General features: G+C 38.7%; 1 protein-coding gene across 4 annotated transcripts in view; it reads right to left on the reverse strand.

Moving 5' to 3' along the window:
• HPS4 (Hermansky-Pudlak syndrome 4 protein) overlaps nucleotides 1-14,211 on the reverse strand; it is a 363,238-nt gene that overhangs the window by 121,905 nt on the left and 227,122 nt on the right. The window contains exon 2 of one of the 4 annotated variants that reach the window (XM_067120917.1): nucleotides 7,010-7,973. The exons of 2 other annotated variants lie outside the window; for them this stretch is intronic. In XM_067120917.1, the coding sequence (XP_066977018.1) occupies nucleotides 7,010-7,617 (608 nt within the window). In that variant the 5' untranslated portion in view covers nucleotides 7,618-7,973. Of the gene's footprint in view, nucleotides 1-801; nucleotides 1,344-7,009; nucleotides 7,974-14,211 lie in introns of those variants that run through there. One more of the 4 variants, XM_067120949.1, reaches the window with a different exon arrangement.

Consider the following 14,211-nt stretch of genomic DNA (forward strand, 5'->3'; position numbering starts at 1 on the left):
GGCTGGGAGGGGGGGAGGTATCACTTAACAGTAACTTCCATTATTTATCATTCAATTTGTTTCAAACTTTTTGCATGTATTAAGGGTAATTAAAGATATTTACATGAAAATTTTCATACAAATTGGCTGGATGATTTGTGAGTTATTACTATTTTTATCAATTTCTATTAACATTTTCAAGTCTTAATAAAATCTTTCAAATATATATATATATATATATATATATATATATATATATAATATATATATATATACTATATATATATTCTGCCTCAAATTATAGCATTTTCCAATATCTTCATTTCTCATTTGAAGTTTTTTTTTATATTGGCAATATTAATAGTTATTGTTGATTTTAAAAAATATATATATATATATATATATATATACATATATACTATATATATATATATGTATATATATACATTAAACATGTAAATAAAAAAATTTAAAACTGTAAGTAACAAAAAAAATCACCATGTACATACTTCTAAATCGTATGTAGATTCTAATGCTTTTTGAATTTTAGAAATTCACCATTAAGTAAAAAAGTTATTAGGACTTAAGTGCTGTCACACACCTAAAAAAACAGGTTTTGAGAAATCTGCGATCGAAGTTCAGGGAACATTGATATTTGAGTAATTAACACAGGGATGATCATTTTCACATGAAAATTGCCATTTATTATAAAAAAACACTGGAAAACACTTTTGATATAAAATACCTGAAAATAATTTATTTCTAATGCCCTTAAGAGCTGTATATTACACATAGCAAAAAAAATCCATGTCATCCACTTACTGTGTCATTGTATTTTTTCCCAAAACTTTCCTTCCTTCATTTTTTTCACGCCTTTTACTTTTTTCAGAAGTACCTTGTCACAACATTCACACTTAAATGCATAACTGCAGTCAAAACCAGGTCGTTTGTACGCAAAGCACCACTACCCCACATTTACCGGTCCACTTCATACACTTGCAATATGTCCCATTTGTAGATGTGATAACGAAAAATGTTCATCACCAGTTTCTTTAGTTGCACCAATACGCTTTTCTATTAATTCATTTCGCAAAAATGTAGGATTCTTTTGTACAGCAGCCACGTGTACATCTCCCGCACAGGCTCCAACACCACCCACCTTTCAAGGCCTTGACCTTGACCAGCAACGCTACAGATCAGTCAACACGTGTTTCTTGCATTGTTTGAACTGGCCGCATGTCGTCCCTTAGTTTGAAGCAACGTTTTATGAAACAGAAATCATGGTGGGAAAATATGAACGAAACCCGCACAAAATAACGAAAAAATACACTGAGGGGTGCGACTAAAAACTGCTACACCTCATATTATCAACTGTGGAAACAGCACTGCTTCAGCCAGTGACCTTGGATTTTCTCTTGTTGCCTGCCAGGAGAGGTTGCTGTACCGCAAATTAAGGAAAATATGGAAAATTGGCTGACTGGAAAATATGTGATTACAATGCATTCTGCACGCTGCGCCAGTCACGTCAAACATCACGACATGCGAGTGACGCCCATTTACCCCAGTGTTTTTTTTTTTTACCGCTTTAGAGGTGTGAAGATTTCAAAATTTCATACGTCTGGCGTCGGCAACACGTTTACGTAGCGAAATACACAACTAACTAAAATTCGACGTCCGACACCCAAATCCCGATTTTTGTCGTAACCTCTCGCTGCTTATAGTATGGTATAAACATAAAAAGTTGAGTCTACAGGTGATTTAGAGGTAGATGAACGGTTATTTACAAGTGTGTCCCGGCGATTCTTAGGCCTCCCTGATGACGAACATTTGAGCCCGTGAGGTGGCATCATACTGGTATTGTACAATTAAAAGAATGATGCGAGGAGATAGGCGCCGAGTAAAGAAAAGAACTGAAACCTACATAGCCTACGAGACAATATTAAAAGATATTTATATAAGAAGTGCTATTCTTATAAGAAGAAACTCCCATTTCATTTTCCGATTGGTATAAAGGGTTGTTGGGTGGAATTTGTGAGTAGGACAAACGAACAAATGTTATTAACATCAAAAGATGCGTCACCTCAGTTTGGCTAATGACCTATGAACTTGAAATATCGTCTGATTTTTTGCTTGACTTGCTTGGCACAGGAGTCTTCACTCAACTTTGCGTGAACAGTTTAATCCTAAAAACAAAGTAAATACACAGATTAAATATTCATATTAGGTTTTGCGTTCTGAAAACGAAAAGCTATTGCATAACATAACTTGCTGCGTAAGGCACATTTTCCCTCCATGGAGAGCATAGAATGAAGTCTCAAACATGACTATTCCTTCAACACTGTCTGAGCGATGAGTGAACACACAAAAGTCGGAAGTCGAGAAAAAGTGACCTGTGAAAAATACATAGAGCGAATACGCTGGGTGCCCTACAAGGGAAGCATCAGCTTCGTTCAAGGAAGCATCAGCTTCCTACAAGGGAAGCATCAGCTTCATTCAAGGAAGCATCAGCTTCATTCAAGGAAGCATCAGCTTCATTCAAGGGGAGCATCAGCTTCATTCAAGGGGAGCATCAGCTTCATTCAAGGAAGCATCAGCTTCATTCAAGGGGAGCATCAGCTTCATTCAAGGAAACATCAGCTTCATTCAAGGGGAGCATCAGCTTCATTCAAGGAAAGCATCAGCTTCAAACAGGGGAAGCATCAGCTTCCTACAAGGGGAGCATCAGTTTCCTACAAGGGAAGCATCAGTTTCCTACAAGGGAAGCATCAGTTTCCTACAAGGGAAGCATCAGTTTCCTACAAGGGGAGCATCAGTTTCCTACAAGGGAAGCATCAGTTTCCTACAAGGGGTGCATCAGTTTCCTACAAGGGGAGCATCAGTTTCCTACAAGGGGAGCATCAGTTTCCTACAAGGGGGGCATCAGTTTCCTACAAGAGAAGCATCAGTTTCCTACAAGGGGAGCATCAGTTTCCTACAAGGGAAGCATCAGTTTCCTACAAGGGAAGCATCAGTTTCCTACAAGGGAAGCATCAGTTTCCTACAAGGGAAGCATCAGTTTCCTACAAGGGGAGCATCAGTTTCCTACAAGGGAAACATCAGTTTCCTACAAGGGAAGCATCAGTTTCCTAAAAGGGAAGCATCAGTTTCCTACAAGGGAAACATCAGTTTCCTACAAGGGGAGCATCAGTTTCCTACAAGGGAAGCATCAGTTTCCTACAAGGGAAGCATCAGTTTCCTACAAGGAAACATCAGTTTCCTACAAAGGAAGCATCAGTTTCCTACAAGGGAGCATCAGTTTCCTACAAGGGAAGCATCAGTTTCCTACAAGGGGAGCATCAGTTTCCTACAAGGGAAGCATCAGTTTCCTACAAGGGAAGCATCAGTTTCCTACAAGGGGAAGCATCAGTTTCCTACAAGGGAAGCATCAGTTTCCTACAAGGGAAGCATCAGTTTCCTACAAGGGAAGCATCAGTTTCCTACAAGGGAAGCATCAGTTTCCTACAAGGGAAACATCAGTTTCCTACAAGGGAAACATCAGTTTCCTACAAGGGAAACATCAGTTTCCTACAAGGGAAGCATCAGTTTCCTACAAGGGAAACATCAGTTTCCTACAAGGGAAACATCAGTTTCCTACAAGGGAAACATCAGTTTCCTACAAGGGAAGCATCAGTTTCCTACAAGGGAAACATCAGTTTCCTACAAGGGAAGCATCAGTTTCCTACAAGGGGAGCATCAGTTTCCTACAAGGGGAGCATCAGTTTCCTACAAGCATCAGTTTCCTACAAGGGAAACATCAGTTTCCTACAAGGGAAACATCAGTTTCCTACAAGGGAAGCATCAGTTTCCTACAAGGGAAACATCAGTTTCCTACAAAGGAAGCATCAGTTTCCTACAAAGGGAAACATCAGTTTCCTACAAGGGAAACATCAGTTTACTACAAGGAAACATCAGTTTCCTACAAGGAAACATCAGTTTCCTACAAGGGAAACATCAGTTTCCTACAAGGGAAACATCAGTTTCCTACAAAGGGAAACATCAGTTTCCTACAAGGAAACATCAGTTTCCTACAAGGGAAGCATCAGTTTCCTACAAGGGGAGCATCAGTTTCCTACAAGGGAAGCATCAGTTTCCTACAAGGGAAACATCAGTTTCCTACAAGGGAAGCATCAGCTTTGTAAATGGCCACCATCTTTCCGTTGCTTCCAAAATTCAGACGAAATGGGTTACTCTCGCTTGTCTATTATGACTTTAGGCCTTTCTTTGCTCATTTCCTCTTAATCCACACATTCAAATACTGTAGAAATATAAAATAATTACAGCTATCAAAAACAAATTCACGGAATATTCGCAGAAGAACTTTCATCAAATTCAAAAAGTGAGAAAAGACACAAAACAATTCAGCACTAGTATAAAAAGTCTCTCTCTCTCTCATAGCTTGTTATTGTTATTATAGAAGTCCCTTCTACAAAGGAGAGGAAATCATGAGGTTATCAACAGATGAGTATATGTGCTCAGCGTGTATAGAGAGAGAGAGAGAGAGAGAGAGAGAGAGAGAGAGAGAGAGAGAGAGAGAGAGAGAGCATTCGATAGACTGCCAGAGATATAAAGTGAAGAAAAATCTAATAAAAAAGGCCTTGACGTTATAGCATTTTTGGAAATGGATTCGGTATTGGATATTGACTTGGTCTTCCTAGTGCGTCAGAGTAGGAGTTATACACGGTATATGGACGACCTTACGCGATGGTGGCCAGGGAGAGAGAGACAAAGAGCATATGTATTACCTCAACGCGTTATGGCAAGGATTACTTCGTCGAGGTCCCTCCAGTGTTAAAAGTTGCATTATAGTACTTACTGGCACAGTGTCGCCTACCCCTGCAACTCTTTCTCTCTCTCTCTCTCTCTCTCTGTTGCCTGACTTGACCACTACATGCATAAATTACATACAACATACACTATTTAGGGCAACATCTTTTTTTAAACAAAACGCTTCCAACTCTGTTCCTTCCCCTCTAGAGATCAAACCGGGAACTCTGACTAGGGAATCGGGTGTGACCAGGGTGTGACAGCCGTCCGCCGAACTTGAGAGAGAGAGAGAGAGAGAGAGAGAGAGAGAGAGAGAGAGAGAGAGAGAGAATGCACATCCATCGGAAGGACAGAGAAGCCCAAAGCGCTGAAGTGTCAATAACGAACAATTTTTAAAGATGACGAATCACACGGCAAGTCTACGCCCAGATGAAGGCGAATTCTCCTATTGAGTCACATCATATTGGAATTAAGAGAGAGAGAGAGAGAGAGAGAGAGAGAGAGAGAGAGAGAGAGAGAGAGAGAGAGAGTTTACCTGATTTGGTCACCATATTTTAACGAACTTATTATGCAACCAATTCGAACATTTCTCACCAACAGGAATAAGTAAAGCGGCATATTTAGTAAAATTCCAATGTGACTGAAAACTTAATTACTATTATTAAGTACTTCTCATCAGAGACATAAACAGGGAAATGGATTTCCAGAGCGTGATTTCAAATTTGTCTTCTGAACTTCATCTAAAACAGAATACACCGCAACATACACACAAGGGAATCATTTCTTTGTATCTCACACAACCATACAGTGTAGTGTGCACAGATTGACAAACTATAATAATTGCTTAGGAAGAGGCTCTCCTCTCTAGTTGCAAAATGGTGAGATTTTTACCTCTTAAGACCAAAATTCTGCTTCATCACATTGGCAGGATACACACACACACACACACGCTGGTATGATTTATGTATACTCTGAATATTCACTAACACAGAATACACACGCGCTCCCACACACGCACGCTATACATAATACAAATAGCCTATATATCTATATATACATATGTATAGTATATATAGGTATAGATATATATACAATATATAATGTATATATTTGTACATATATATATATGTGTGTGCATATATCTATCTATCTATATATATATATATATAAATATATATATATATATATATATATATATATATATATATATATATATATATATATATATAATCGTATAAAATATAGTTCAATACGGAATAGTCGTATAATAAAATTGACGTATTTACTCGCGTTCATACTATGATCATCACATTGGCAGGATATACACGCACACGCTGGTATGATTTATGCATGCGCTGAATATTCACTAACACAGAATACACGCGCGCTCCCACACACGCACGCTATACATTCATACATACATATATATCTATATATATACAGTATATATATGTATAAATATATTTATACAATATATATATATGTATGTATGTATATATGTATATATATATATATATATATATATATATATATATATATATATATATATATATATATATATATATAATATTCATATAAATATAGCTCAATACGGAATAGTCGTATAATAAAATTGGCGTATTTATTCGCGTTCATACTATGACCTCATAATTTGTTGTTTATATATATTCTTTCCAATTCAGTCTCTTTCCCTCTAGAGTGGAATGTAGCGTTAGAAGGCACACGTGTTTTTTTGAATAGCTGCTTGAAATGAGGGTTCTAATTTTGTAGAAAGACACGCTTTTCCTAATCTCTATCTTTTTGTCAGGATATGTTGTTACTTCCTTACTTTTAGTCATCTGCAACAGCTAAGTTCCCAAGCCCGTCAGAGATAAGATTCCTGTATCATAAACTACGATTACGCATTCTCTTAGTATATCTCTCAGACCTTACAGTATTTCACCCGTCAATCTGATACCCAGATACGCGGCAATTCTCTGACTGAAAAGTTTATTTCTCTAGCTGAAAAGTTTATTAAGTCTACTTGACTGTAGAAATTGAGCCAGTGTTTATTTTGACAGCAAAACAATGTTTGTTTCACATCATATGTCAAAACAGAATTCTAATACTTTAAAAACCACTGTTATCTCCGAAACACACATTAGATGAAAGAAGAGATGTAATATGTGAATGAAAAACCAGATTAGTTCCGTGAGGAATCCTAAAAAGCGCCAAGCAACAAACTTACCTTTGAATTTGTTGGTAAGATGGAGGCAGAAGTTCCATTCCGTCTCTGATGTTTTCATTGATTCCGAACCAATCCCCTCCAGGTATTTGTAGGTCCTTCACTTTTTGCCACTCCTGATCTAACCACTCACTCCCCATTTCCCTCGAAACCCGCCAGAGTTCTCCCAAATCTTTGCTCTTCAGCCACTCAGGAGTCCAATTTTCCAGCGTTGTCCAGTCTTCTAAAGATTTCCACGGGTTTATTTTCCATTCGTCTGCGTTCCAGTACCTCTGGCCCAAAGAGCAGACGCTGGAACCTATCCACGATACACTACTGACACTCGACTTGCGGCACCTTGCCAAGGTCTGCTCCCACTGCAGACTAAGAGGCAAGTCGAAAGGTGCGCTTGAAGGACGTTTACAAGTATCTGCGGGAGGTTGGTGACAGTGTGAACTTTGGATTTTGGGCCTGGCACTCCGTTTCACATTCCTGTCCTTTGCTTCGTGGGAATTGTTATTATTGAGACGGGTAATTCGCAATTCCCTGCTGTTGGTCGTCTGCAGGTACAAGGCTGCTGAGGCCGTCTGGGCTAACATTCCTCTGCCCAAGACAATTCGTCCCCCTCTCATAAGAAAAGGACATTCGCATCAGCCGCGAAACGTCAACTTCGAGAAGAGGAGGATTTTATGTGTGGTCTCCAAAACAAAGTTTTCTATTCATATTTATTCGTTATGTGATGCAACTGAGTCAAAGTAACCCTTTGTCTGAGCGTCACTAAACTACTTTGGTCCACAAGATGCGACATTTCTTTTCCGTTTCCATTTCTGATCATCTTTTTAGTTTTTCTTTATCAACACTTATCAATACCAAAAAATAAGAGTGTGATTTAAAGCTTAAATCAACTTAACCTAATTTCCTATAAGGTCTAATGCATACGCTTTTCAAGCAGAACATTCGTTCTGGAGTGATACACAGTACAAGGGACCTATAACAAGGAGAACAAATAGGTGATACAATTGAATTAATAGATTTTTCTAAAGACAATCTTGCTATCCAGGTGGCAGTAAGCACAAATTTTATTTCTTTATGATGTCTGTATTATGCAAGTGAAATTCAATACGAATGTGAAAATGAACAATATGAAAACACTTCTTTTACTATTTTCTTTCCTTGGAAAATGCAGAGTTTTCTAAATAACAGCTTCCGATACTGTCGCATCCGATTTTATAGTATGATAGTATGCTTATTTGTAATTTCATGAAAATTCAGTAATAACTTTTTACCACGCAACCGTTCCGCATGCGATGGCCAACAAAGAAATCATCTCTAACAGCTAATACGAAAGGTCGTCGCACTTGGCAGAAGACCCATATTTGGTTGACAAAATGTTCACATATAAGCCCAAACTCAGTTTCAACAGTTGAGAAAGTCTCTGTCTTTAATTTAAAACCTTTGCATCTTTGCTGACGAGAGAGAGAGAGAGAGAGAGAGAGAGAGAGAGAGAGAGAGAGAGACTGCAACAATGTTCCAGCAACAATGTTCCAGAGAGAGACTGCAACAATGTTTCAGACTGAACTGTAGAGAGAGAGAGAGAGAGAGAGAGAGAGAGAGAGAGAGAGAGAGAGAGAGAGAGAGACTGCAACAATGTTCCAGACTGAATATGTAACTGGTTAGAGAGAGAGAGAGAGAGAGAGAGAGAGAGAGAGAGAGAGAGAGAGAGAGAGACTGCAACAATGTTTCAGACTGAATATGTAGTGGTCAGGGAGAGAGAGAGAGAGAGAGAGAGAGAGAGAGAGAGACTGCGACAATGTTTCAGACTGAATATGTAGCTGGTTAGAGAGAGAGAGAGAGACTACAACAATGTTCTAGACTGAATATGTAGCTGAGAGAGAGAGAGAGAGAGAGAGAGAGAGAGAGAGAGAGAGAGAGAGAGACTGCAACAATGTTCCAGACTGAATATGTAGCTGGTCAGAGAGTCAGAGAGAAAGAGAGAGAGAGAGAGAGAGAGACTGCAACAATGTTCCAGGCTCAATATGTAGCTGGTCAGAGAGAGAGAGAGAGAGAGAGAGAGAGAGAGAGACGCATGTAACCGGATAAATATGGCCTTTCCAGCAGTGCTTATATCATGTGAAGTTGTGGTGCTGCCCTCTTCGGCGCTGATGACGACGACGACGACGACAAGGGAGGAGAGCGACGAGTGGCATCACGTGTTGGGCAGCGCGGTCCAGACGGCAGAGATCTGTTACCTAACCGAGAGGCAACTTTTTGCGATTAAATAACATCTCTTCGGTTTCCAATGCGTGCTTGGTTTAGCTCTGGTCTTTGTTCTTTAGCAATTTTATACCACAATGTAACGGCATACACTCATCATTTCTCACTACGTCAAATAGGTAAAGTTATTGACACAAAAACAAAGCCGTCGTCCAAAAACTGAATACGTAAATTTGTATAAAAATAACCGACAAAGGATGTTGATGCAATTATAGACTTTGTCAATTATAGATGATACAGAGGCATGTACTGTGGACACACTGGCCAAAAACAACTGTCTTCAATTAATCTGAATGCAGCTGCCAGTACCAAACGAGAGAATAAAAGAAAGTACAGACACGACCGGCTATTAATGTTGTGAGAAATGCACCACGAATAATATGGACATTTTGTTGAAAGATAAAGCAGCATCAGGACAGCATCCCCAACCCCAACATTATATGTCTGACCACGCAAATGTTGTTAAGAGCTGCGGCCCTCAGTAAAAAATACGAGAAATTAAATTCTTTTGGGGTTGTTAATGCCCAGAAAAGGATGAACCTCTCAGTACCAAACCAAACTGTTTATCCGCCAGGTGCCGTCATGACTCGACTGAAGGGTAGTAAGGTGCCGGGAAACAAATGGCAATCGTAAACTCTAATTATGTGCGGACGCTGAGACTATATCACTGCGCCATTGCTATCTTAAATGTAAATAACTTCATAGAAATGTTAATTTCCATAACAAAATGCGTATCAAATAGTAGGACCTCAATTTCAATAGATAAGCTTAGCCAAAAAGGTCTTTTCCACCCTGTTTCAAGTAATTACACACCAGTGCTGTTAATAAGACTCAATAATAAAAAAAGATGTCGCCTCAAATATTGCTGTCTCATCAGTGATTGACATTCGACATAAAAAACTGTTCGCTTCGAGGATTTCCGGTATGGCCGGTAGTTAAGTTTCGTGTACAACTGTGTGCGGAATTCATAACTGCCATCTATGGTGCCATTTCCTGTTCCAGACACCCATACGTTTTATTTATGTACTTATGCAATTTGAGTGATTTTTCCTAATAGTGACAACATGTAATTTTTCAGTCTAAAATAAGACTTAGTATTTAACCTGGGATACTTCGTTATCAGATAACATCATTACTGCAAATAGGAAGGGAGTCCTCGTAGCCCGCGCTCTGGGATTATTTTCAACTTCGGAACCATTTCTTGCATTCAGTATCACTTGATACAGACGTGGAAAGGAATGGAATGGAATATTTGATTTAGGCATAAAGCCAAGCACTGGGACCCATAGGTCATTCAAGGCTATGATGAGAATGAATGAAAATGGAAATGATATACTAAGTAATGAGTTTACAATAGACATTCTAAAGGTCAATCTTAAAAAAAGTAAAATCAAAGAGATTTAATCTCTAATGGAATTAAAAATGCCGTAAATAAGATAGAAAAGACATATCTATATAACACTATAAGATACGTTCATAAAAACCGTAAGCCTTTAAAAACTCAAAACAGGGCCAACATCAATGTTGTGTCCTAAAATTTCAGTTATGGTTTTACCACATCCGCCTCTCATTAGCATACCTGGTGCAGTGAACCAAAATGTGCTGAACTGTCAAAGGGCTATCATAGTGAACACACGCTGGAGCACTGCTACCATCAAGAAGGAAACTTGTGTGTCAGTCGGCAGTGACCAGTCCTCAGCCTAGTTAGAATAACTTCAGTCCTCCTGTCGCTTTGACAGATGTCTAATGAAAACAAGTCGGCTTGCGAAGGACAAGTGCCTAAGGATGTCATGCACCTTGTTTACGGAAAACAAAATATCGATACTACATCTTATCATAATCAGAATATACCTTGTGCAAATGGCGAAACAATCTTATAATAATTACTGATGGTCATCCATCATTCACAGGGACACAGCCTCAATTCGTCGATAAGACCGTCTCCTCTCCTTCATGACAAGAGTGAGCATTTAATCATTTAACAACATGCGTAGGAAAACTGGTCCGACAGCCAGTTGCTAATGTGGAGTCTTTTGCCTTTCACGTCGAGAAGAAACGAAACACAATGGGCACGTCTGTTTATGCTGTTAAATCATCTTGTGTCTTACTTACGAAACTCTAAAAGTAGAAAAAGTGTTTGACAATTAAAAAGGAAAGAAGAAAAATCTACAAACGGCTAAAATCAGGTTGCTTCTCAATAAGGGACAAGGAAACTAGACTGGCCAGAGACCTGTCAGAGTATGGGGTATCCTTACAGCTCATGATTATTTGTTATATAAAAATAACGGTTGAAATTTAGAATTTTTTAATATTACTAAGAAGACGGCGACTAGAATAAGATTGTAGTAGATTTTTTAGTCCAAAATGCACATCTTAACGGAGCCTGTTACACAGTGCAACGGTGTGAGAAATTAAAGCCCTGATACAACATAATATAACAAATATAATATATATGTATTTATATATACAGTACACATACATATACGCACATATATATATATATATATATATATATATATATATATATATATATATATATATATATATATATATATATATATATATATATATATATAACTGACGTCGATGTTTAAGGTTGAAATTATAATTTTCTTTCATTAATAATATCTCATTTCACCTCTTTGTAAACGTGTAGTGCAATACCTTTAAAAGGTTTCTCTGGACCTGACACGAACATGATGGTATCTCAGACGTCAAGCAACATGTTAACAGTCAATGAACCAGTTACTGAAATCCGAATGTATCGGGCTGACAGGATAACAAATCCTACCATGACTGTATTGTATTTCGTACACAAAGACTTTATTAAAGAAGCCACTATGGAGGTAAAAGACGAATACAGAACGTTAATCATGTTCTTTTCTTGTGCAGTTTCACGCTGAGCAGTAGCAATGGAGATAAACGCATCAGAAAGGAATTAGGATGGATATGAAAGGCAGAGGACTGTTTCTAGAAATAACCAGAAAAAGGGGCGCTTTCGTATTTCCGTTTTGAAAAGGAATTTCTTCCAGGCACCAATTCCAGAGGCCACTTGCACAGCATCCACGATCAAATCCATTTTCAACGCAGCCCACTTTGTCACATCACAATGGCCAGGCTAAAACGAACGCGGACGCTGGCGTTGGCTCCTATCCTATGGAGGACGTAAACAAAAGCAAGATCGCCTGTCAGCTTAGAAGGTCGATAAGTTGCCAACCTTCACTCTCCTCCTTCCTTATGAGTCAGGACTTACATATTGAACGTACAAAGTAAGCAAACTTATCCACTACTATTACGAACAAGATATACGTTCTATAACATGTCATGAAAACAATTAAGTTTTAATTCCTCTAGCGCGAAAACGATAGTCTTTTTATTGAGCTTTTCACACGAATGGCAACTGCGAGTCTCTGATGTAACGCAACGATGGGAGTTGCATCGCGTTCGTTGGGAAGCGCTGTTCACATGATACCGTTTCGGAAAACAAATGAAAAATTGCAAATATACTGACAGCTTCGTCATGATTTTTCCATGGACTAATACGAACTTTAAGTAATCCATTTATCATTCCACCAATAACATACAACAGAATCAACCACTTTTTTTTTTAAGAAAACCGAATATGACGATGAAAATGAGAAAAACAAGAGATGAATTTGAGCATTTTCCTTACGGAATTCGTTCTTGGGGAGATTTACGTTTAGACAACGTAACTCAGACATTCAGGAGAACTTAGACATTCAGAAGAAAGAGATCCCTCTTATGGCTTTCCGGGTTTGCCTGCTTCCTCTCTTCGTAGACTGATGCGTGAATTTCTGGACACAAGAAAGACCATTTTTGTATCGACCCAGGGTGAAAACTAACATACACAATAAATTATTGATTGCACAACGCTTATACATAACTCTACAAATGCTCCGTACGTACAAAGGAGACAAACAGACGGAGAGAGAGAAAGAGAGATTGCAACAATGTTCCAGAATGAACTTGTAGCTGGTTACAGAGAGAGAGAGAGAGAGAGAGAGAGAGAGAGAGACTGCAACGAAGTTCCAGGATGAATTCGTAGCTGGTCAGGGGAGAGAGAGAGAGAGAGAGAGAGAGAGAGAGAGAGATTGCAACGAAGTTCCAGGATGAATTCGTAGCTGGTCAGAGAGAGAGAGAGAGAGAGAGAGAGAGAGAGAGAGAGAGAGAGAGAGAGAGAGACTGTAACAAAGTTCCAGACTAAATTCGTAGCTGGTTTCGACCATGAAAATGCGATTCGTGTTGAAAGAGTCGGTCTGGGCAGGAAGTACGAGATCGGTATTCTCTCTCTCCCTTATAGGATCATCAGTCGCGTAAATGGTACAACACTTGTCTCGCCGAAAAGAGGAACTGGTTTTGTTCGCGGACAAGGATGGAAGCAGCGACCTGGGTTCGTTTTCTTGCATAACTCATTGAGCGTCCTTTGATTCTCTCTCTCTGGTGTTTCTAAGAATGTACGAAAGAGAATTTGAAGTCCTGTACGTGCCCTTTACTCAGAGTCTAAAGGGATGGGTCATCAGACTTGAGTAGAGTACATGAGGTTTTCCTGGAATCATTCAATGCCCGATATTTGCCAAATCCCTTTCTAAATGCTTTCTTTGCGAATACTATTAACCACCCAACTTCGCTCTTTTCCTATGAATTTGATGGAGTGTCATTTTCCGCACCGAAAATCATGCTTAACGGGCCACATGCATCCTGAAGCAGTAAATTTCACAGGGCACGAGTAATTTATCTTCATTTATGTTCCAAAAAGCTTGCAAAAATATCGCCTATCCTTTCAATATTTCTTTTGGGCACAAAATTTAATTTATGATTCTGGTATTATCACAGACATCGTCCTTCAACAGTCTAGTCTCAAAACCATCCACTAAATTTGCATACAAGAGCAATGCCTTGTGTACAGTACGACAAATGATATTTTATGTTTG

Source organism: Macrobrachium rosenbergii, chromosome 2 (genome assembly GCF_040412425.1).
Source record: "Macrobrachium rosenbergii isolate ZJJX-2024 chromosome 2, ASM4041242v1, whole genome shotgun sequence".
NCBI lineage: Eukaryota > Metazoa > Arthropoda > Malacostraca > Decapoda > Palaemonidae > Macrobrachium > Macrobrachium rosenbergii.